This window comes from Balaenoptera borealis (assembly GCF_965194805.1).
Source record: "Balaenoptera borealis genome assembly, chromosome: 8".
NCBI classification, from domain to species: Eukaryota; Metazoa; Chordata; class Mammalia; order Artiodactyla; family Balaenopteridae; genus Balaenoptera; species Balaenoptera borealis.
Genome location: NC_138865.1, coordinates 10,356,287 through 10,382,121, shown reverse-complemented (window position 1 = coordinate 10,382,121; position 25,835 = coordinate 10,356,287). Strand labels below are relative to the sequence as shown.

Genomic DNA, 25,835 nt, shown 5'->3' with positions numbered 1-25,835 from the left:
ATTAAAATATTAAAAGAAGCTGTAAGGAAAGCATTACAGCTACAAAATGCAAACAAATCCTAAAGAAATGGGCAAATTTACCAATAATAGTTCATTTACTTTTCAATTACTTTTTGCTTCTACGTAGTGAAAAGCATTTGTATTTCACAGTAAGTTCTGTTTTCATCTTTTCATAGACTGAAGTGCCAGTCGATTGTTTCTAAAAGCAAAGAGGTGTGGGATGGGGAGAGCGGGAGGGAGGGAGATGTAAGAGGGAAGAGATATGGGAACATATGTATATGTGTAACTGATTCACTTTGTTATAAAGCAGAAACTAACACACCATTGTAAAGCAATTATATTCCAATAAAGATGTTAAACATAAATAAATAAATAAAATGGCTGTATAATAAAAAATAAATAAATACATAAAAGCAAAGAAGTGGAGAAGGGCACGACTCTCACCCTTGCCAGCTTTGCTCAATGGGGCCACAGTTGTCCAGGTAATTGAAGCGAATGATATCAGTTGGATGTTTGTCAGAGGATCGCCAGGGTGGGAGTTCTTTCTCCCCTGGGTGGTTCTTCTTTCTTAAAGAGGAAGAGGACCGGAAAGCTGATGAAGGGGACGGCTTTTCCTCTGGAGAACTGCTTGTAACTGGTTGAACATCAGCGATCACAAACCCATCTTTTGGAGGTGTCTAGAAGAAGAAAATTAATTATTTCTGTTCTCAAAATACTATAATAATAACAGAAGTAAAACAAGGAACATCATCATCACCATGACGGCAATGATAATGGTGACAATGATTATAGCAGCCACCAACCCAGGACTACTTGCTATGTGCCAGGCACTGTCTCAGAAGTCTTCATGCGTTACTTTATTTAACCTTCACAGTAACTCTAAAAGGTAATGGTAACTACTCCCATTTTACAGAAGAGGAAACTGAAATAGGATAAACTAATTAATTTGCTCACTACTACTACATAAGTGTCGACACAGGGTCAGAATTTGAATCCAGGACTATCCTGCTTCAAGTCCACACACTGAACCTCTCTATCCTGAACTGCCCCCTCTCCTACAATATCATTGTACAGTTTTCCACAACTGCAGTTAATTTATTCATAAAAATATACACATTCCAAAAAAAAAAGTACCCCAGCCCTAAGTATACCTAAAACACAGAGACAATTTCGATTATGTAGGGGCAGACTTCATAGATTTTATCAGTTATCAAAACTTCAGCCATTCGCAAAGAATACTTCTGCTTTAATTGCCCAAAATGAAAGTCTATTTTTTGTGTATAAAATTCATAAGGTTTTTATGTGGTTGTAGCCTAAGGGAAGTGGTAGTGGTATGCTGAGAAGCCATTAAAGGTTTAATTTTTGTTCTTTAAGAGATTAGGGAAGCTTTGCTCAGTAAATTGGTTTGCTCGACTTGTTTGTGAAAATTTAAAAATTCCCCAGTCCCTCCAAGCAAAATCAGTTAATTTCTTATCCTTGTTTCAACTGTTCTTTGTATATATTTCTATTACCAGATAGCACTTAGTATTCAATGTCGTAATTATTTGCTTGTCTGTGTCCTGGGCCACTAGACTAGGCTTCCAGAAAGCAGGGTTAAGACCACTGTACTCTTAGCACCTAGCACATAACAGTATTTAATAAATATTTACTCATTTAGTGAGTGATTGTAATTAATAGAGTAAGAAGACATTTTACATTTATATAACTGATAGCTCATTACTGGTTTAGTATTCAATATTTTGTGCAGATCTCATTTTAAATGGACATTCAGGGAATTCCTTGGTGGTCCAGTGGTTAGGACTCTGTGCTTTCACTGCCTAGGGCTCGGGTTCGATTCCTGGTCAGGCAACTAAAACCCCAAGCCACACAGCGCGGACAAAAAAATAAAATAAAATAAAGTAAATAAAATGGACATTCATTTCATTTCTCTGAGTCCATATTGAATGAAATCTGTTTTTGCTGGAAGAGGTCTTGTTTAACACCACTGGGAATAAATAATACATGATAATAAAAAGCAATTTCAGGGGAGAAAATTTAGGCGTGCATGCTAATAACTATATATAAATAAGCATCATTAATTCTGAAAAGTACACAATATTTGACCCATTAACAGAATAGGTAATAAAGAAAACTGATGACTTTTCTGTTAAGTAAACAAAAATCTTGTTCCCTTTACCCAAAATCTTTTTGAGAATTTTAAAAATCGTGAATGTTGAAAAAATTTTGAATGCTTTTGTTTGCATATATTGAAATGACCATACATCTTTTCTCTTTTATTCTGTGAATTACATGGATTGATTTTTGAATATTATGCCAACTTTATTCTCCTTGGATACATCCCACTTGGTCATCATTTATTATTTTTTTTTAATATATTACTGGATTTAATTTGCCAATATTTTTAAAGGATTTTTATGTCTGTGTTCATGAGGGGTATTGGTCTGTGGTTTTGTTTTGTTTTCTTGTAAAGTCTTTATCTAGTTTTGGTATAAAGGTTATGAGTTAGGCAATGCTCCCTCTTCCTCTATTTTCTGAAAGAGTTTATGTAGAACTGGTATTAAAATTGGTATATTAAAAAGTACTACCTACAGAAATTTAATACTAAGCAAAGATGTGGCAATTTTCTTGCATCAGAACTATTCATTATTTTAAAATATAGTTATGCATAAATATTTTGTGGAGAAAGAGTTATTGCTGAAGACGAAGCATTAAAGTCAGTATTATATATAATAGTCAAAACCTTTTTTCATTCTACAAGTTGGTTAATCACTTTTCTCTCCTCTGCCTCAGACCAGCCTATGCTTCAGCCATTGAATGCCATTTCCTGCCTACAATTGAGAACGAGAGTCAAGAAGAGCCTCATGGGGACTTCCCTGGTGGCACAGTGGTTAAGAATCCGCCTGCCAATGCAGGGCATACGGGTTTGAGCCCTGGTCCAGGAAGATCCCACAGGCCGCAGAGCAACTAAGCCTGTGCGTCACAACTACTGAGCCTGCGCTCTGGAGTCCGCGAGCCACAACTACTGAGCCTGCGTGCCTAGAGCCCGTGCTCCGCAACAAGAGAAGCCACCGCAATGAGAAGCCCGCGCACCGCAACGAAGAGCAGCCCCCGCTCGCGGCAACTAGAAAAAGCCCGCGCGCAGCAACGAAGACCCAACGCAGCCAAAACTAAAAATAAATAATTAAAAAAAAAAAAGTCTTTTGATAAAAAAAGTCATAGCTATTGTAATTTTTAAAATAACCTGTCTACCAGTTCAGTTTAAAAATTTCTTTTTTAAAGAAATCCTCAGGGAGAACACCAATTATTGAACTCAGAAAGACTAGTTTTATCATTGCAATTATAACAATATTAATTATGCATAGTTTATTACTATATTAAATGTAGATGGATTCTTCTTCGAGCAAACAATAAAACGAAACCTAAATGAGCACGCTAAATAGTCAGCTCAGGAGCTGACTATTCATATTTCAAACGGATTCTTCAATTTGAAAAGGATTCACGGCAGCTTTTTTACAGAAAACCCCTGTGGTTTTTAAAATCATTCAAAAATTTTAATTTACACATAATTTTTCAGGAACTCATCTACTGTACAAAACAATGCATAACTCTGTAAGTATATATTAGGTCATGCCATAAAGAAAAAGCTCATAAAAATTTCCCATAAGTTACCTAATTAACTGTGACTAAAAGAATGAACATAAACATTGGTTATAATGCATGCAAAACCCCTAGAAAATATTATGCTCACATTATTTACTTTTTATGATTATATGTAAATGCTTTACATTGCTAGTTTCTAGGGTAAAGAGAACTTTAACATGCCCATTGTGCCCTTCCCTAATTACTAATTTATTGCAAAACTCTTCTTTATAAATGATACAAAAATAAACTACAGCTCGTCTGGTAGAATCACAGAAAATTTGAATCAGTTACGTAAAGTGTGATGACCCACAGGTAATAAGGACTGCACACTCCCCCAGAATCCCAGTGTCAGAACTCTGTGGTATAGGCGTCAGAGACACAGAAATCCAGGAATCTGAACAGAGTGAGAAGCTCCCAGTCCTAACCTGGGTGGAACTGTGGTTTGGCAGTGTCAGGTGACAGTTCTCAACTCACATGGATACCTTGAAAAGCGCCATCAAGTTCTCAGAAAAGGAGAATTTTAAAGTCACATCAATAGTATATTTCCTTTGAGTCAACTGCCTTCCCCAACTTCCAGATTGATCATTTAGTCTTAGTTCTAGAATTCCTACATAGTGGATGTTTGTAATTTTGTTGCTTCTTTCCCCAAATTTACCTTGGGCTTGGTAACATGGAGTTCTTTCACCATTTGAATATAGTGTTTCTTCCATATACCCTGCTCAAAGGGAGTTGGAGAGAAATTGATGTACCAGTTAAACCGTAAACATTTGAGCATCCAGAGCTGATCCAGTTCAGTTAAGTTCTTCCAATGCCAGCTCACCTGGAAAAACAACAAAAATTTTAAAAAACAAAAAACTATTCAGTTTCCATGCTCACTTTCTCTAGGTTTTGAGCTGCCCCTTTCCTCCAGATCACAGCTTAGTTACCTCCTGCCTGAAGTGCTGCCTAGCCAGGCAGAAGGATTTTTTTAATGTTAATTCAGACTTAGAATCAGAGTCAACTAATGTTTGTTGAGCACCTATTAACCATTCTCATAGCAACCTAAGGAGGGAAGTATAATTATTATTCTCATATTGCAAATGAGGAAACTGAGGCTCAGATAGACTTTGGAACTTCCTAAAGGCTCCTGAAGGTCTCCATATGAAAGTTACAGAAACTCCAGTTGGCACATTGCTTATTCTTTTCATGATATGCTTCCTTTTTTCCCTTCATTCTTATGATTTAACTAAATATAAATTTTATAAAGGGAACACCATTGCTAATACTATATTGGAATGTCCTAAATAGCCTTTAAGATTCAATAGAGCATTAAGTATTTGTTCTATACATTCCATTTCCATAGCTTTCGTGTCAATCCTACACATCCAGCAAATAGTGGAGGTGACCCTACTATGTGTAGTAGTACTTACAATAATTTACTCCAGGTTTTGAGTAAGTCTTGTTAGAAACTAGAGTCGAGTCCATATATAAAGTTGAGACTAGGCATTCTATGTCTCTTATCAAGAGTTGCAAAGATGACAGCTAACCTTCAAACTCAAATTTCATCCTTGGAAAACTGGCTTCTTTTTCAAGATTAACTAAATAATGAATAATGTTTGAGTGCCCCAAAAATAAGCAGAACACTCCATAATGGAACTTGCTACCCATCCATCCATTTATCTATCCCTCTCTTCCTCCCCTCTTCCGTCCTATCATGTCTAGGATTGTTTTACGCGCTGAAGATGAGACGTGCAGGAGAGAGGCATGCCGGAGAGGGCACAATTAGAAGCAATGACAGGTTCAGGAGCTGGAAGGAGGAAAAAGCTTAGAGGATCTGATAGAGCCCTGCGGGCAGAAACAAATCACATCTACTTTGTTCAACCAGACATGAAACTACACAGACCTTAATCTCCGTATGGTTAGTTAACTCAATTCAATCGAGAGGTGAGGTTTGGGAAGGAGGGGATGGGGAGAAAGGTTGCTCAATTCTCACTCTTTTCCTCTGAAAACAGGAAACTTAGATCTGGTTTAGACCCGGGTATTTAAGTTGAGGGTCCCCCCACCGGGGTAAATAAAGTTTTCTTTTCGTTGTTTTTTGTTTTTTAAACTAAACAGGAATGAGGAGAAGGGTAGGTAAGAGCTTTCAAAACTATAAGACAGGGACTTCCCTCGTGGCACATTGGCTAAGAATCTGCCTGCCAATGCAGGGGACACGGGTTTGATCCCTGGTCCAGAAAGATCCCACATGCCAGGAGCAACTAAGCCCATGCGCCACAACTACTGAGCCCACGTGCCACAAATACTGAAGCCCGTGCGCCTAGAGCCTCTGCTCCGCAACAAGAGAAGCCGCCGCAATGAGAAGCCCACGCACCGCAACGAAGAGTAGACCCCGCTCGCTGCAACTAGAGAAAGCCCGCACGCAGCAATGAAGACCCAATGCAGCCAAAAAAAAAAAAAAAGTAAACAAAACAAAAAACTATAAAGCATCCCCCACCATATTTTTAAACAGCTCAAAGCTCATTTTGGTGCAATGACTTTACTGTTTACTTTAAATCTAGCTGAAGAACAACTGCTTCACAGTCAGTTCTGGGAATAAAATACGATGCTGAAATCTTGCAAGACTGACATATGGTGCACATAGATGAGAGGATTAGTTATTTAAAATAACATCTCCCTGGAATGATAACATTCTCATTGTGAAACATTTGGAAAATTCTGAGAAGCTTGAAGAAAAACAATACCCATAACCCCATCAATCAGAGATGACCATTATTAACAACTTGGTAGAGTTCTTTTCCTTGCCATCTGTTTTCTAGGCATATACGAAACAAAACTGGGAAACTCTGTATACAACTTAAAATCATGCTTTCTTCATTTTACACATAATAAGCATCTCTGTTCTCCCAAAACATGTTTTCTAATGGCTGCATAGTAATTCATCATATGACTGTATGATACTCTCCTATTATTGGGCATTTAAAATGCTATGTTGGCGACTTCCCTGGTGGCGCAGTGGTTAAGAATCTGCCTGCAAATGCAAGGGACACGGGTTCAAGCCCTGGTCCAGGAAGATCCCACATGCTGCGGAGCAACAAAGCCTGTGTGCCACAACTACCGAGCCTGCGCTCTAGAGCCTGCCAGCCACAACTACTGAAGTCCACATGCCTAGAGCCAGTGCTCTGCAACAAACAGAAGCCACTGCAATGAGAAGCCCGCGCACCGCAACGAAGAGTAGCCCCCGCTCGCTGCAACTAAAGAAAGCCTGAGCGCAGCAACGAAGACCCAACACAGCCAAAAATACGTAAATAAATAAATAAATTTATTTTAAAAAAATGCTATGCTTTTTTTTTTCTTTTCCTTTTTTAATATTTAATTATTTATTTTCTTATTTGGTTGTGCCGGGTCTTAGTTGCGGCAGGTGGGCTCCTTAGTTGTGGCAGGTGGGCTCCTTAGTTGTGGCATGCATGTGGGATCTAGTTGCCTGACCGGGGATCGAAACTGGGGCCCCTGCTTTGGGAGCACGGAGTCTTAACCACTGTACCACCAGGGAAGTCCCACTATGCTTTTTTAAAAAATTGTTTCATTTTTGGAATAAGTAATATGTGTACATTAATACTAAATTCAAAGATACCAAGGGGCACACAGTAAAAAAGAATTCTCTCTCATCCCTGTCATCTAGCCACTCATTTTCCTCCCTGGATGTAACCATTGTTACCAGCTTCTTGTGTGTCATTCTAGAATATTAACAGATATGGATATACTCTTTTTTTTCTTTCCAAAATGGTAAGATAACTCTGCACCTCTGCTTTTTTCACTGATGATATATTGTGGAGATGGTTGCAACCGGTCCCCTATTAGCAGACACTTCCATTGTTTCCAACATTTTGCTACTACAAACTATGCTGCAATATTCTTACACAGACATAATTTTTGCATGTGTTGAAGTATACCCATCAGACAAATTCCAAGAAGTGGAACTGCTGGGGCAAAGGGAATCTTTATGTAAAAATTGAATACTACAAATTGTTCTCCGTCATGGTTGCATCAATTTATCTACCAACAGTATATGAAAGTGCTTGTTTGCCCACACCTCCACCAATATAAAATAGAATCATTAAAAAAAATGACTCAATCCATCTGAGTCATGAAAGATGGTATGATAATGAGGCTAAGCATTTTACATATTTTAGAAATATCTGCTTTTCTCTCTGTAAACTACTTGTTCTCTTCCTTTGCTCATTTTTCTGCTGGGTTTTGTTTTTTGTTTTTTTCTTAATGTAGATTTATAGTAGTTCTTTAAAAAATAAGGAAATTAGCTCTTTGCTGGCCATATGTTTTTCTCCCTGTGTACTTTTTTTTTGTTTTTTTTGGCAGTACCATACAGCTTGCAGCAACTGAACCCTGACCAGGAACTGAACCCTGGGCCCTCGGCGGTGAAAGCGCAGAGTCCTAACCACTGGACTGCCAGGGAATTCCCTCTTGTTTACTGTTTGGATTTATTTATAGTGTTCTTTTCCATGGAGAAAATTTTTTAATTTTTATAGTCACAACTTAAAATCTGTTTTCTTTATTCTTATTTATAAAACATATATAATATATATACAAAATATATAAAATAAATAAAGATTTTAAGTTATATATTTTCTTTTGAGGCCCTGAATATTATAGAATACTCACAAAGGCCTCCTCCCCTATGTTTCCTTTGAGTACATTTTTGGCTTTCAGGATCTTAGTTCCCCGACCAGGGATGGAACCCGGGCCCTCAGCAGTGAAAGTGCAGAGTCCTAATCACTGGACCGCCAGGGAATTCCCTCCTTTGAGTACTTTAATGGTTTCCTTTAATTTCATATCAATCTTTTATCCTTCTAGAATTTTTTTCCAGATAGCTGCCCAATTGTCTCAACACCATTCATTGAATAATTCATATATCTTACTGCATTCATTTTCTTTTTTTTTTTTTTTAAACATCTTTATTGAAGTATAATTGCCTTACAATGGTGTGTTAGCTTCTGCTTTATAACAAAGTTAATCAATTATACATATACAATATGTTCCCATATCTCTTCCCTCTTGCATCTCCCTCCCTCCCACCCTCCCCATCCCACCCCTCTAGGTGGTCACAAAGCACCGAGCTGATCTCCCTGTGCTATGCAGCTGCTTCCCACTAGCTATCTATTTTACATTTGGTACTGTATATATGTCCATGACACTCTCTCACCCTGTCACATCTCACCCCACCCCCTCCCCATATCCTCAAGTCCATTCTCTAGTAGGTCTGTGTCTTTATTCCCGTCTTGCCACTAGGTTCTTCATGGCTTTTTTTTCCCTTAGATTCCGTATATATGTGTTAGCATACTGTATTTGTTTTTCTCTTTCTGACTTACTTCACTCTGTATGACAGACTCTAACTCCATCCACCTCATTACAAATACCTCCATTTGATTTCTTTTTATGGCTGAGTAATATTCCATTGTATATATGTGCCACATCTTCTTTATCCATTCATCTGTCGATGGACATTTAGGTTGCTTCCATGTCCTGGCTATTGTAAATAGAGCTGCAATGAACATTTTGGTACATGACTCTTTTTGAAATATGGTTTTCTCAGGGTATATGCCCAGTAGTGGGATTGCTGGATCGTATGGTAGTTCTATTTGAAGTTTTTTAAGGAACCTCCATACTGTTCTCCATAGTGGCTGTATCAATTTACATTCCCACCAACAGTGCAAGAGAGTTCCCTTTCCTCCACAGCCTCTCCAGCATTTATTGTTTCTAGATTTTTTGATGATGGCCATTCTGACCGGTGTGAGATGATATCTCATTGTAGTTTTGATTTGCATTTCTCTAATGATTAATGATGTTGAGCATTCTTTCATGTGTCTGTAGGCCATCTGTATATCTTCTTTGGAGAAATGTCTATTTAGGTCTTCTGCCCATTTTTGGATTGGGTTGTTCGTTTTTTTGTTATTGAGCTGCATGAGCTGCTTGTAAATCTTGGAGATTAATCCTTTGTCAGTTGCTTCATTTGCAAATATTTTCTCCCATTCTGATGGTTGTCTTTTGGTCTTGTTTATGGTTTCCTTTGCTGTGCAAAAGCTTTTAAGTTTCATTAGGTCCCATTTGTTTATTTGTGTTCTTATTTCCATTTCTCTGGGAGCTGGGTCAAAAAGAATCTTGCTGTGATGTATGTCATAGAGTGTTCTGCCTATGTTTTCCTCTAAGAGTTTGATAGTGTCTGGTCTTACACTTAGGTCTTTAATCCATTTTGAGTTTATTTTTGTGCATGGTGTCAGGGAGTGTTCTAATTTCATACTTTTACATGTATCTGTCCAATTTTCCCAGCACCACCTATTGAAGAGGCTGTCTTTTCTCCACTGTATATGCTTGCCTCCTTTATCAAAGATAAGGTGACCATATGTGCGTGGGTTTATCTCTGGGCTTTCTATCCTGTTCCATTGATCAATATTTCTGTTTTTGTGCCAGTACCAAACTGTCTTGATTACTGTAGCTTTGTAATATAGTCTGAAGTCAGGGAGCCTGATTCCCCCAGCTCCATTTTTCGTTCTCAAGATTGCTTTGGCTATTCGGGGTCTTTTGTGTTTCCATACAAATTGTGAAATTTTTTGTTCTAGTTCTGTGAAAAATGCCAGTGGTAGTTTGATAGGGATTGCATTGAATCTGTAGATTGCTTTGGGTAGTAGAGTCATTTTCACAATGTTGATTCTTCCAATCCAGGAACATGGTATATCTTTCCATCTATTTGTATCATCTTTAATTTCTTTCATCAGTGTCTTATAATTTTCTGCATACAGGTCTTTTGTCTCCTTAGGTAGGTTTATTCCTAGATATTTTATTCTTTTTGTTGCAATGGTAAACGGGAGTGTTTTCTTAATTTCACTTTCAGATTTTTCGTCATTAGTGTATAGAAATGCAAGAGATTTCTGTGCATTAATTTTGTATCCTGCTACTTTACCAAATTCATTGATTAGCTCTAGGAGTTTTCTGGTAGCATCTTTAGGATTCTCTATGTATAGTATCATGTCATCTGCAAACAGTGACAGCTTTACTTCTTCTTTTCCGATTTGGATTCCTTTTATTTCTTTGTCTTCTCTGATTGCTGTGGCTAACACTTCCAAAACTATGTTGAATAATAGTGGTGAGAGTGGGCAACCTTGTCTTGTTCCTGATCTTAGTGGAAATGGTTTCAGTTTTTCACCATTGAGGACAATGTTGGCTGGGGGTTTGTCATATATGGCCTTTATTATGTTGAGGAAAGTTCCCTCTATGCCTACTTTTTGCAGGGCTTTTATCATAAATGGGTGTTGAATTTTGTCGAAAGCTTTCTCTGCATCTATTGAGATGATCATATGGTTTTTCTCCTTCAATTTGTTAATATGGTGTATCACATTGATTGATTTACGTATATTGAAGAATCCTTGCATTCCTGGGATAAACCCCACTTGATCATGGTGTATGATCCTTTTAATGTGCTGTTGGATTCTGTTTGCTAGTATTTTGTTGAGGATTTTTGCATCAATGTTCATCAGTGATATTGGCCTGTAGTTTTCTTTCTTTGTGACATATTTGTCTGGTTTTGGTATCAGGGTGATGGTGGCCTCATAGAATGAGTTTGGGAGTGTTCCTCCCTCTGCAATATTGTGGAAGAGTTTGAGAAGGATAGGTGTTAGGTCTTCTCTAAATGTTTGATAGAATTCACCTGTGAAGCCATCTGGTCCTGGGCTTTTGTTTGTTGGAAGGTTTTTAATCACAGTTTCAATTTCAGTGCTTGTGATTGGTCTGTTCATATTTTCTATTTCTTCCTGGTTCAGTCTCGGCAGTTTGTGCATTTCTAAGAATCTGTCCATTTCTTCCAGGTTGTCCATTTTATTGGCGTAGAGTTGCTTGTAGTAATCTCTCATGATCGTTTGTATTTCTGCAGTGTCAGTGGTTACTTCTCCTTTTTCATTTCTAATTCTATTGATTTGAGTCTTCTCCCTTTTTCTCTTGATGAGTCTGGCTAATGGTTTATCAATTTTGTTTATCTTCTCAAAGAACCAGCTTTTAGTTTTATTGATCTTTGCTATTGTTTCCTTCATTTCTTTTTCATTTATTTCTGACCTGATCTTTATGATTTCTTTCCTTCTGCTAGCTTTGGGGTTTTTTTGTTCTTCTTTCTCTAATTGCTTTAGGTGCAAGGTTAGGTTGTTTATTCGAGATGTTTCCTGTTTCTTGAGGTAGGCTTGTATTGCTATAAACTTCCCTCTTAGCACTGCTTTTGCTGCGTCCCATAGGTTTTGGGTCGTCGTATCTCCATTGTCATTTGTTTCTAGGTATTTTTTGATTTCCCCTTTGATTTCTTCAGTGATCACTTCGTTATTAAGTAGTGTATTGTGTAGCCTCCATGTGTTTGTGTTTTTTACACATCTTTTCCTGTAATTGATATCTAGTCTCATAGCGTTGTGGTCGGAAAAGATACTTGATACAATTTCAATTTTCTTAAATTTACCAAGGCTTGATTTGTGACCCAAGATATGATCTATCCTGGAGAATGTTCCATGCACACTTGAGAAAAATGTGTATTCTGTTGTTTTTGGGTGGAATGTCCTGTAAATATCAATTAAGTCCATCTTGTTTAATGTATCATTTAAAGCTTGTGTTTCCTTATTTATTTTCATTTTGGATGATCTGTCCATTGGTGAAAGTGGGGTTTTAAAGTCCCCTACTATGATTGTGTTGCTGTCAATTTCCCCTTTTATGGCTGTTAGTATTTGCCTTATGTATTGAGGTGCTCCTATGTTGGGTGCATAAATATTTACAATTGTTATACCTTCCTCTTGGATCGATCCCTTGATCATTATATAGTGTCCTTCTTTGTCTCTTATAATATTCTTTATTTTAAAGTCTATTTTGTCTGATATGAGAATTGCTACTCCAGCTTTTTTTGATTTCCATTTGCATGGAATATCTTTTTCCATCCCCTCACTTTCAGTCTGTATGTGTCTCTAGGTCTGAAGTGGGTCTCTTGTAGACAGCATATATATGGGTCTTGTTTTTGTATCCAGTCAGCCAGTCTGTGTCTTTTGGTGGGAGCATTTAATCCATTTACATTTAAGGTGATTATCGATATGTATGTTCCTATTCCCATTTTCTTAAATGTTTTGGGTTTGTTATTGTAGGTGTTTTCCTTCTCTTGTGTTTCTTGCCTAGAGAAGTTCCTTTAGCATTTGTTGTAAAGCTGGTTTGGTGGTGCTGAACTCTCTCAGCTTTTGCTTGTCTGTAAAGTTTTTAATTTCTCCATCAAATCTGAATGAGATCCTTGCTAGATAGAGTAATCTTGGTTGTAGGTTTTTCTCCTTCATCACTTTAAGTATATCCTGCCACTCCCTTCTGGCGTGCAGAGTTTCTGCTGAAAGATCAGCTGTTAACCTTATGGGGATTCCCTTGTGTGTTATTTGTTGTTTTTCCCTTGCTGCTTTTAATATGTTTTCTTTATATTTAATTTTTGACAGTTTGATTAATATGTGTCTTGGCGTGTTTCTCCTTGGGTTTATCCTGTATGGGACTCTCTGTGCTTCCTGGACTTGATTAACTATTTCCTTTCCCATATTAGGGAAGTTTTCAACTATAATCTCTTCAAATATTTTCTCAGTCCCTTTCTTTTTCTCTTCTTCTTCTGGGACCCCTATAATTCGAATGTTGGTGCGTTTAATGTTGTCCCAGAGGTCTCTGAGACTGTCCTCAGTTCTTTTCATTCTTTTTTCTTTATCCTGCTCTGCAGTAGTTATTTCCACCATTTTATCTTCCAGGTCACTTATCCTTTCTTCTGCCTCAGTTATTCTGCTATTGATCCCATCTAGAGTATTTTTAATTTCATTTATTGTGTTTTTCATCGTTGCTTGGTTCCTCTTTAGTTCTTCTACGTCCTTGTTAAATGTTTCTTGCATTTTGTCTATTCTATTTCCAAGATTTTGGATCATCCTTACTATCATTATTCTGAATTCTTTTTCAGGTAGACTACCTATTTCCTCTTCATTTGTTAGGTCTGGTGTGTTTTGACCCTGCTCCTTCATCTGCTGTGTGTTTTTCTGTCGTCTCATTTTGCTTATCTTACTGTGTTTGGGGTCTCCTTTTCACAGGCTGCAGGTTCATAGTTCCCGTTGTTTTTGGTATCTGTCCCCAGTGGGTAAGGTTGGTTCAGTGGGTTGTGTAGGCTTCCTGGTGGAGGGGACTATTGCCTATGTTCTGGTGGATGAGGTTGAATCTTGTCTTTCTGGTGGGCACGTCCACGTCTGGTGGTGTATTTTGGGGTGTCTGTGGCCTTATGATTTTAGGCAGCCTCCCTGCTAATGGATGGGACTGTGTTCCTGTCTTGCTAGTTGTTTGGCATAGGGTGTCCAGCCCTGTAGCTTGCTGGTCGTTGAGTGAAGCTGGGTCTTGATGTTGAGATGGAGATCTCTGAGAGATTTTTGCCGTTTGGTATTACGTGGAGCTGGTAGGTCTCTTGTGGACCAGTGTCCTGAAGTTGGCTCTCCCACCTCAGAGGCACAGCCCTGATGCCTGGCTGGAGCACCAAGAGCCTTTCATCCACACAGCTGATCTACGCGGGCGGCCGGAGGTTCCTCCTGGACCTAGAGCGGGATGGTTCGGTGGGCGCCGCTGGCTTTGTGCCCGCAGGGGGCGGGCCGAACGCGACCCGGCGCCACCGGGGCCACTGCTTCTACCGGGGCACGGTGGACGGCAGCCCCCGCTCTCTGGCCGTCTTTGACCTCTGCGGTGGTCTCGACGGCTTCTTCCTGCATTCATTTTCTTAATCTTAAAAACTAAAGTTACCATGTTACACGTATGTGAATGCAAAGTAACAGGTAATTTCTGGTCTTACTAGACTATGAAAAGAATCAACAAAATGACTATCAGTTTTATATCTTAAATAATATACTTTAATACACCATGGAATTACTTGTAAGAAAATAATGGTCAGATCCTTTCCCAACCTCACCCCTGTGAGCACATCTGCCCACTCTGAAGACTTTTAGTCTCATATTCTTTTGTAATTATTGAGCACCTTATTTTAAGCTTTTCTATTTATGAATGGCCTGCACTCCACAGTTTAGGATTTTACTGTAGTTCTGTGCTGTGCAATATAAGACTATTTTGCTGATGAACCATTACATATATGTGTATTTGTTTCCCCAGCTAGTTAATACTATTTTGTGGACACTTAGTAGTGTCTTACACTTTTTCCCGCTCTTGAGCACTAAATGCAGAGTCAGACACAAAGGAGATGAGGGTTAATTCAAACTGTACAGACTAGTCATACTAAGCATCTCATCTACTTCTTAGTTTTGTGTACGTGCTGTTTTTTTCCTCAAGTTTCAGCGTTTTCTAGGCTGTCTTTACAAGATGCCATACACTGCTTCTTTGTCTTTACCTGTGCACAACGACAAAGGCTTCGGGGATCCAGGAAAGAAAAGATATATAAAGATAACACCCTTGGAAGCTTGGTAGTAAAATCCAGAGCTTCTGCTGGAATTTTTTCCTGAAGCTTTCGACAGCAGAACTTTTGCTGTGACAGGGAGCAGCGTTCTAACAGCCCTGTCAGGATTCTTCTCCTTTGAGAGTCTGTCCATTTGTCAAACTGGGGAAAAAAAAAAGGAAAAGAAAACAAAAAAAAGCTCCAGGTTTAGTCTGACACCAGAGATGCATTGTAAAAAGAAGAGATAAGAATGGCATAGAAAGTGAGTTTAGGAATTTATTCCTAATGAATAGCATGTATTTCTTTCCCTAACTAGTAAATTCCACGTTTTACCACTTATCTGTCCTTTCTCATGTTTGCGTGGGTGAGCCCGTGCAAGACTGGGGTGTGGACACAGAAGTGCACTTGACCTCAAAACTTGGAGTTACATAAAAACAGTAAGTTGAGAGCTGGCCATATTCATAAACTGAGAATATATATACTTATAAAATACAAATCTTCCTCAACTTCTGATGGAGTTACTTCCTGATACACCCATCATAAGTTGAAAATATCATAAGTCAAAAATGCATTTAATACACCTAACCTACCAAACATCCTAGCTTAGCCCAGCCTACCTTAAACGTGCTCAGATCACTTCCATGAGCCTACAGTTGGGCAAAATCATCTAACACAAAGCCTACTTTATAATAAAGTGTTGACTATCTCATGTAATTTATTGAATACTAGACTGAACGTGAAAAACAGAATGGTTGTCTGGGTGCAGAAGGTTGTGAGTGTATTCATTATGTATCCTCGTGATCACGTGGCTGACTGGGAACTGTGGCTTGCTGGTTGCCCAGCATCATAAGAGAATATCCTACTGCACACAGCTAGCCTGAAAAAAAACCCCAAAATTTACAATTTTAAATATGGTTTCTGCCTAATGTCTATCATTTTTGCACCATCATAAAGCCGAAAATTCACTAAGTTGAATCACCCTAAGTTGGGACCGTCTGTACAACCTCAAGAGAAGACACTTGGGCAGCCTCACTCCCCCAACAGTTTCTCTATTAACTCGTTAGAGATTAAAACGCCAGGACGAGAAACAAACCTTTGTGTTCACAATCGGAGATAAGGTATAGCAAGCAAATATCCCTGAGAAGGGGAATATACAGGGTTAAAGTTCTACTAATATGTAAATGATTGATATGATTGCAAAGGAAAAGTTGATAGGGGGACCTGGGAAAAAAGAACCAGAGATAGGAAGTAGATGCCAAAGCCATCTGGGGCATGCCAAACAAAAGCTTTGGTTACTTCACAGTTTTCCTCAGAGATAACCCCAAACCAGTCCCAAGACCAGCGACTGATCAGAGATAAGAAATTGAGGGCTGGCCAAAACCAAAAGAAAGCCTCTTAGGGGAACACCTAGCAGCTGAAGGGGCCATTACCAGACTCTAAATCTCTTTTCTTCTTTAGGCCATTAGAGAAGAGAAAACAGGGAAGTTTGGGGCTACTTGTATTTTGTATACTATTGCATTTAACATATAGAGGTTTATTAGTTATTATAAAGTAATCAGAATTTTATAATAAACCTTAGTTGTAATCATAAAATACATTGACCACCTAAAAAGGCATATAAAGTAAAAATGTATTTTTTATAAGCCTTATGACAAGTCAACTTTGTTATAATCATAGGATGTATCTTTTTAATTAGTAGGAATACTTCTTGATTAAAACTATTCACTGTTACAGATCTATTCAGGGACCCATGAATCTCACTTTGGAGACTATAATTCATGCGCAGGGGGTGGGGTTGGGGGGATGGAGAATCCTAAAATGAAAAAAAAAAACCCCAAAAAACCTTAACTTACAAATAAGTGAATAAAATGTATTCACGTGTGAGTGTTCCCAGATTTCTTCTACGTTTGTTTCTGCACAGTCCATATTTCCAACTCCCACAAAATGAGACTTCTTTCCTTTGGGGTTGGATTATTAGAATGAATATAGAGAAGTCGGACCAGAATGGCCAGGGCCAGGGGAAGGATCAGGCCCAAGAAGCTGCTTTGATCTATAAAATAAAGAGCCAACGGGGAGGCATATGGAGATACAAGAGCTGCAGGGCTTGGGCTTGTAGGGAGTTTGGGGGGTTCAGACTGTAATTGCCTCTGCAGCAGTTATAGAGTGTGAGAGAACTGGGGAATGAAGGAAGGAGATGTGGGAAGTATTGTTATGAGTTTTGAATTGGATCCCCTGTGATTTTTCTTTGAGAGACCAAATGAATATTGGTAATCATTTTTTACATTACTTTTGGGCAGTGCTATGTGGCTCTGTAGAAACTGAGCTACGTGGGGACCCATGATGATTATGCTTACAAAATAATTTTTATGGGATATTATTAGCACTGCAAGAAATCAGAAATAACCTCAAATGCCTAACAAGAGTGGATCAGCTCAGCAAACTAATATATCAGCATGATAAGAGAAAGTATGGCATTACAGATGGATGGTGGATTTGGGAGTGAGGCCATTTGAGTCTCACTAACAACCTCTTAATTTCTTCATTTACACATTAAGAATAATTATATCTAAATTGCAGGATTGTCGGAGGATTAAATAAAATATGTATAAAATTCCTAATACGGTGCATGATTCGTAGTCATGGCAGTTAATATTATAAAATATCATAGTGATGTTAAAAATAATAAGTATGTGGGGTAAATCAATGTAAAAAGAATAGATATGCAAACAATTAAATTACAAAGCATAAAATTACCACGTTTGTACATTGACAAGGACGGGAAGTACATTTCAAATCACTGAGGTTAGCTCAATTACTTTCATGGACGCCCACAAAAAGAGAATGAGCTCAGATTGAAGAACAAGTGATTTAGAATGAATATAAAAGAACATTAGGATTATAAAATGCTGAAGAAATCTATAAAAGAAAACATTAAAACATTTTCCTCTAGGGATTAAAAAGATCATTACATTGGTTCCTCATTTATTTCCCTGATTACAACAAAGATAATTTATATTTGGCTTTGATTGGTGTTCTTTGCCTCGAGGGATTTTTCCTTTCTAATTGTGTTTATTTAGGCTAAAAGAAAACTAATTTGCATTCCTTGAACTCCTACCAATTGAAGGTGGGTAGAAGACTCAGAAGAATGCTTAACAGTTGGGGAAAATCCCTTTGGAATTTAAAAGTGCTAGGAATAATCCAAAAAGTAAATAATCCTTTTTTAAATAGTTCCTTTTTAACATTATATATTATATGACACTATGCTATATTATATTATGCTATACTATCTTATATCATATCATATTATATTTTATAATTTTTTAATGCCTTTTTATAGGGCTTTCTTGACAATAGAATTGTGAAAGTCCTATTTTCAGAGTAGTTGTTACAACGATTCTTGCTGCATTTTCAGGAAGTGAGGACAGTTGCTAGAGCGTCAGTGCCACTCATCTTACACCAAATAGCAAGGAAAGTTCCCGGGGAGTGAGGGGCAAGATGAAGACAGAGGCTTGTTATTTTTTGCTTACTGGTTATATTATCTTAATCTGCTTGAGTTTCTGAATCTTATTATCAAACACTTAATTTCACAATAAAAGCATGAATACATTATTGTTTTAAAAGTTTCAAATAGGTACTTGTAGAATTAAACATGAAAATCCTCTTTATTCCTTCCCATCAAATCTCACTCCATTCCCCAGTAATAACCACTGTTTACAGTTTGATGTTCATGCGTTTCTATGCATTTACATATACATACAGCCATCAATAGGGAAGCAGTTGAAACAACAAGGTCCTATTGTATAGCACAGGGGACCATATTCAATACCCTGTGATAAACCATAATGGAAAAGAATATATACATATGTATAACTGAATCACTTTGCTGTACAGCAGATTAATACAACATTGTAAATCAACTATACGTCAATAAAATTTTTAAAAAAATATAGGGGCTTCTCTGGTGGTGCAGTGGTTAAGAATCCGCCTGCCAATGCAGGGGATATGGGTTTGAGCCCTGGTCCAGGAAGATCCCACATGCTGCGGAGCAACTAAGCTCATGCGCCACAACTACTGAGCCTGCACTCTAGAGCCCGTGAGCCATAGCTACTGAGACTGCATGCCACAACTACTGAGGCCTGCGCGCCTAGAGCCCGTGCTCCACAACGAGAAGCCACCGCGATGAGAAGCCTGTGCACCGCAACAAAGAGTAGCCCCCGCTCGTCACAGCTAGAGAAAGCCCACGCGCAGCAACGAAGACCCAAAGCAGCCAAAAATAAATAATTAAATAAATAAATTTATTTTAAAAAAATAGAGAAGCAGTTAAATAAATTAGAGTATACCCACCCCATGGAATACTACACAACAGTTTTAAAAACAAACAAAATATAGCCATAAACATCCAGATATGCAATGAACTTCAGAGCATGATATTTTCTCCAGTCATTCATAGAAGTACACATATGCCATGATCTATTTATTCAATATACTACTGATACCATTTAGGTTGTTTCCAACACACACACACACAAACATACACGTGCCTACACACACTGCAATATTCTTGTGCACATTTTTTCATGTCCCATGTGAATATTTCTCTAGTCCAGATAAACAGAAGTGGAATTATAGGTTCAAAGATTCTGCATTTAAAATTTTAATAGATCCTGTCAAATTGTCTTTTAAAAGTCTTTATTATTTTATATTCCCTCTAATTGTGTCTTAAGCATATCCTACTACTCCCCACTGAATGCTTACTTACACTGGATATTATTTATCTCTTCAATTTTTGCCCCATAGACCAAGAGAGGGGTTGGGAATCTCATTATTTTAATTTGCATTTCTCTAATTTTAGTAAAAAGAATATAGTTTCCATGTTTATTGGCCACATATATTTTTGTGTATTTCTCATTCTTCTATTGGCCCATTATTCTGTAGGGGTAGTTGTATTTTTCTTATTGATTTGTAGTAACTTTATATATCTCAGCTATTAATGTTTTTTCAATTTTTTTATTGATGTATAGTTGATTTACAATATTGTGCCAGTCTCTGCTGTACAGCAAAGTGACTCAGTTATAGACATATATACATTCTTTTTTTATATTCTTTTCCATTATGGTTTATCACAGGATACTGAATATCGTTCCCATGCTATACATTAGGACCTTGTGGTTTATCCATTCTAAATGTAATAGTTTGCATCTACCACCCCCAAACTCCTAGTCCATCCCTCTCCCTGCCCCCTCCCCCCTTGGCAACCACAAGTCTGCTCTCTATGTCTATGAGTCTGTTTCTGTTTTGTAGATAGTTTCATTTGTGCCATATTTTAGATTCTGCATATAAGTGGTATCATATGGTATTTGTCTTTCTCTTTCTGACTTACTTCACTTAGTATGATGATCTCTAGTTGCATCCAAGTTGCTGCAAGTGGCATTATTTCATTCTTTCTTATGGCTGAGTAGTATTCCATTGTATCTATGCACCACATCTTCTTTATCCATTCATTAGATATTAATCTTCATCAAGCAACTTGCAAAATATTTTCCTGTTTCTCTTTTGAATTTTAACTCTGATTATGGTTGTTTCCAGCAAGTTAAAAGTGATGCCATCTACTTTAATCAAATTCTTTATAACATTACAATTATTTCTAACAACATAGCAGAAGCTGAGAAAAAGTCTGAAACACTATCTTTTCAACTAAAATACTTCTGCTGGTGTTTTCTGTCCATTGGGAAGTAGTTGCCTTTTCTAACAGGGATTGAAGGGCAGAGAAGATTTAAGAGAAAATGGATTGAGTAATAGCATGGAACAGCAAAGTTGAAGAGCTTTTTTTCAGTTTCTCTTAATCATTTTGTTTGTAACTGTACAGAACATCAGACATTTGCCATGTGCAAATGTATGAACAAAAATGACATTCTATGGCTAAATATAAAATACTTTTGAATTGTTTATCATTGAATAGGTCTTATATTACATCTTGGCTCTTACTATCCAGATTGTTTTAAAAAATGACTTTATTTCTAATACTAGATTGAGCTTTAAAACCAATACTTAGTCCCTGCAATGAACATCCCAAGTAATGTTATGTTTAAATCAACATCCTTATTTCTCCTTTCTTTTTTTGGAAAATGCATTTCTTATGTTATCAATCTCTTATGTTGTTTGTAAAGTACACAAACAAAAAACTTAAAAACTAAAATGGAGAGAGAAAATTGAATAAAAGTAAATTGGAGGGACTTCCCTGGCAGTCTAGAGGTTAAGACTCTGCACTTCCATTGCAGGGGGCATGGGTTTGATCCCCGGTCGTGGACCTAAGATCCCGCATGCCACAGGGTGAGGCAAAAAAAAAAAAAAAAAAAAAAGTAAATTGGAAATATCCCCTTGAAACTTAATTGATGTGGCTTTCATGGAAGTATAAAGATTACTATGTGATCTAGTGAATTTAAGGAATAAGTTTGTTGTTAGGCAAAAGAGAAAAACCAGGGAGTATCATTTAGAAAATATTTATTAAATGTCTGATAGCATCAAGAAATGTATAACAAGGAGTATGATAGAACCATGCCTACCCCCTGTAGTTTAGCTAATTGCAGTAGATAGATAATTAGTGATCTTTGCAAATATATGTTTCTATTAGTTATGGTAAAAGAAAAGAATAAACAGGACCTTTTAAAAAGTTTGAAGACCTTGAACTTCATCCAGGGTGATATTGAAAATACTTAACAACTGGCAATGCTACCAACCAATCAAAACAGACCGCAGCTGGTCAGCCATACCACTGAGCACTGGCTGAACATTAGCCCTGGTTATATTAACTTAGGGACTTCCACTAATAGTAAGTGGAATGACAGTGCAAATATAGTCATTCTAAATAAATGTCTTTTTTAAGTTTCTGGTAACAGATGCAAAGTTAGTTTAAAAACATAAATAGAATATGAGAAAAACTTAGCTAGATTGCAGTATTTTTAAATTAATTTTTAGTGAATTTATTTTAGAATATATATATATATATATATATTTTTTTTTGGCCCACACCACGCGGCATGTGGGATATTAGTTCCCTGACCAGGGATCGAACCCACATCCCCTGCATTAGAAGCACGGAGTCCTAACCGCTGCACCACCAGGGAAGTCCCTTTAGTGAATTTATTTTATAAAATTTTAGTACTATTTTGAATAGGTAATACATTCACATGATTAAAAACATTCACATGGTTAAAACTTCAAAAGGTACAAAAGACTATTCACCTAAAAGCGCAAGTTTTTGCATAGCCGTGTTTTCAGTTCTCTTGGGTGAAGAGACTATCAGGTGAGACTGAAGAGGAATTTGAGGAGTCGTACACATTGCTCAGAGACGGGTACTTTGATCATGAGGGACAATAGTCACTGAGACCGTGTTTCCTTTGAGGAAGACTGTGAAAGTCTTTGTGCTGAGGATAGTCACATCTCGTTAGGTAAAAGCATAACGTTGTTACAGTTTTCCTTTGGAAGTTCAAGTATATGTAGAGGGGTGTATATGGATGCTAAGGAGTTAAGTGGATAAGCTGCGCTGATTTCTAAGCTATCATCTCTCAGATCCAAACCCACCCCATATTCTGTGAATATGGAAGGCTAGGGCTCCGCAAACCAAATTTCTCCTTTGACGGCGGGCTCCCTGTTAAATACTGCCAATGGGGAGGGGTCACAAGAGGGAAACTGAGGGAGAAGAACCTCACTCCTTTCTGTCTCCTTGCTATTCCTGGCACTTATCACCTTAGCTCTTCACCCCGGCAGTAGCAGTTGCTTCCTGAATCCTGTTTTTTCCACACTCCCAGAACCATCATGCTTCCTCAGATATATCAGAATCAGCTGGGGGCTTCCCTGGTGGCGCAGTGGTTGAGAATCTGCCTGCCAATGCAGGGGACACGGGTTCGAGCCCTGGTCTGGGAAGATCCCACATGCCGCGGAGCAGCTAGGCCCGTGAGCCACAACTACTGAGCCTGCGCACTAGAGCCTGTGCCCTGCAACAAGAGAGGCCGCAATAGTGAGAGGCCCGCACGCCGCGATGAAGAGCGGCCCCCGCTCGCCGCAGCTAGAGAGAGCCCTCTCACAGAAACGAAGACCCAACACAGCCATAAATAAAAAAAAAAAAAAAAAAGAATCAGCTGGCCATGATATCCTCTATTTTATTCTGTAGACGTCCCCTACAGGGATGGTCCCAGCTCCAGAGTCCTTTCTCTGGGCTCCTGATGTATCAGTGAAGCTGGTGGTAGCTACTTCCTGCATCTCTAGCTCCACGGTACCTCAGTGTTCCCTTTTTGTCTTTTCTGTCTTCTAGTATTTTTTAAACCAGTTCTATTTATTAAATTATGTCTGTTAAAATAACTGGCATGATTTCTTTTTTTCTGACTGAACCCTAACTGATACATACAGAAAGTACCAGTCAAACTTCTGAGGGAATGAGCAATTGCTCATTACCTTATGTCCAAACTGAATTCTTTGGGCTCCATGATAACATAACACAATATAGAAGTAAGTATACTTTGTTTTTTTTGGGGGGGGGCAGTGTCACCCAACATGCAAGATCTTAGTTCCCCAACCAGGGGTTGAACCCACACCCCCTGGAGTGGAAGTGTGGAGTCTTAACCACTGGAAGTCCCACTTTTTAATGATTTTAAATTATTTTTTTATTGAAGTATAGTTGATTTACAATGTTGTACCAATCTCTGCTGTGCAGTAAAGTGACTCAGTTATACATATATATATATATATATATATACCTGTATTCTTTTTTTTTATATTCTTTTCCATTATGGTTTATCCCAGGAGATTGGATATAGTTCCTTGTGCTATACAGTAGGACCTTGTGGTTTATCCATTCTAAATGTAATAGTTTGCATCTACCAACCCCAAACTCTCAGTCGATCCCTCTCCCTCCCCCCTCCCCCTTGGCAACCACAAGTCTGTTCTCTATGTCTCTGAGTCTGTTTCTGTTTTGTAGGTAGATTCATTTGTGCCATACTTTAGATTCCACATATAAGTGATATCATATGGTATTTGTCTTTCCCTTTCTGACTGAGAAGTAAGTATACTTTAAATAGTTACCCATTTTCCAAGCAGAGCTCTTCTTTCTTCAAATACCTACAATAAATAAAAAAAAGAATGGAATGATTTCATATTTCACGGTTCAAAATACCCGTTACAAAAAAGACATTAAAGTATCAGTAAATATTGACAGGCTTTTCATTATATCTACTGAGTATAAAACAGATTTTGTACCTGAAAAGGTACTTTACTTATTTTTTTTAATATTTATTTTATTTATTTATTTGGCTGTACCAGGTCTTAGTTATGGCATATGGGATCTTCGTTGCCGCACGCAGGACCTTTTCTTTTTTTTTTTTTTAGTTGCGGCATGCAGGATCTTTTTTAGTTGCCACATGCGGGATCTAGTTCCCTGACCAGGGATTGAACCGGGGCCCCTTGCATTGGGAGTGAGGACTCTTAGCCACTGGACCACTGGGGAAATACATTTACTTATTTTTAACTTGGGCAAAGTTTCTTTTTTCTCAGTTTCTCCATGTGAAATAATTCATCTTAAAGAAGAAATGATTTTTTAAAGGCAAGAAATAAGAAAAGCTGGGAATTCCTTGGCAGTGCAGTGGTTGGAACTTCACGCTTCCACTGCAGGGGGCACGGGTTCAATCCCTGGTTGGGGACTAAGATCCCACAAGGCACTCGGCATGGCCAAAAAAAAAAAGAAATAAGAATGGAATTGTGAAGTGAAATCATTTTTGGAATTTGAAAGGAGATGAAAAAACTGACAAAGGAAAAACAGGAAAATGGAGAACCTCCCCCAAATATTTCAGCATCAATAGTATAAGAACCTGTGAAATTTATGAGTGAGCGACTCTGTTTTTATATTTCCATGAGTTCACATATCAGGGGGGTGTACGTGACTTATATGTTTGTAGGATTAGAAACTTGCATATGTGCGCCTCTGGGCTTACAGCTCAGTGTTTATCCGTATAGGTTTGTCGTTATACACTATTTAGGATAGAAACCATGTCTTAGTCACCTTCTCCAGTGCAGAGTGCTGTACAGGGCATATTACAGGGACTCATGTTTGCCGGACTAAATGAATGTGATCGTGACAAATGAATATCCTTATGGATGTATCGGTACAATGTGAGTGTATTTCTAAACTGGTGAAGAGGTGTTTTTCTGAGCATCAGTCATTTGTATATTTGAATGAGTGAGGAAGGGACAACTAATGTGAGAATGTTTGGCGGAGGAGGGAGTTCTGGGGAGAGAAGAAGAGACAGCAGTGAACAGACGTGAATGTCTCTCTCACTCCTACACTACACCCTCTGTCAGCTTTCAAAATTGGGCCTGATGTTTTTCCCTTCCTCTTGGCACTATCTAAATTCTCTCGCACTGTTAAGATCGTTCCTATTTGGAAAGTAGCTCAGGCCTATTTCTTCCCTTTTGTGGAGGAGGACGAGGAGCTAATTTCATTCTTCCAGCAGATATGTTTTCCTTCCTTTTTCAGACTCTCGAACTCTACTTTCAAAGGGCATACGAAACGGAGATTGAAATAACTGGTGCAACAACAACCTCCAGGCCTGTAAAATGTCATCTTTGCTACTAACCACAGAACCTCATACATCACAGGCAGACACTTTTTATACTTTAGAGAAGAAGAAAAAGAATACCATTCTCCCTTTCCCCCTAATTAACTGCCACCTGGGCTACTAGGACCCTCAAA

At 38.1% G+C, this 25,835-nt stretch overlaps 1 protein-coding gene across 8 annotated transcripts in view; it reads right to left on the bottom strand.

Moving 5' to 3' along the window:
• The window catches only part of FBXO16 (F-box protein 16), a 62,962-nt gene that overhangs the window by 25,130 nt on the left and 11,997 nt on the right, over positions 1-25,835 (bottom strand). For 7 of the 8 annotated variants that reach the window (XR_014247663.1, XM_082402859.1, XM_082402861.1 and 4 more), the window contains 4 exons: positions 24,173-24,208; positions 15,050-15,256; positions 4,298-4,462; positions 445-677 (listed from right to left, as the gene is read on the bottom strand). Coding sequence is in view for 7 of the 8 variants with exons in the window: in XM_082402859.1 (XP_082258985.1) it covers positions 445-677; positions 4,298-4,462; positions 15,050-15,256; positions 24,173-24,208 (641 nt within the window). In the remaining variant the exon portion in view is untranslated. The remainder of the gene's footprint in view (positions 1-444; positions 678-4,297; positions 4,463-15,049; positions 15,257-24,172; positions 24,209-25,835) is intronic. The other variant, XM_082402865.1, reaches the window with a different exon arrangement.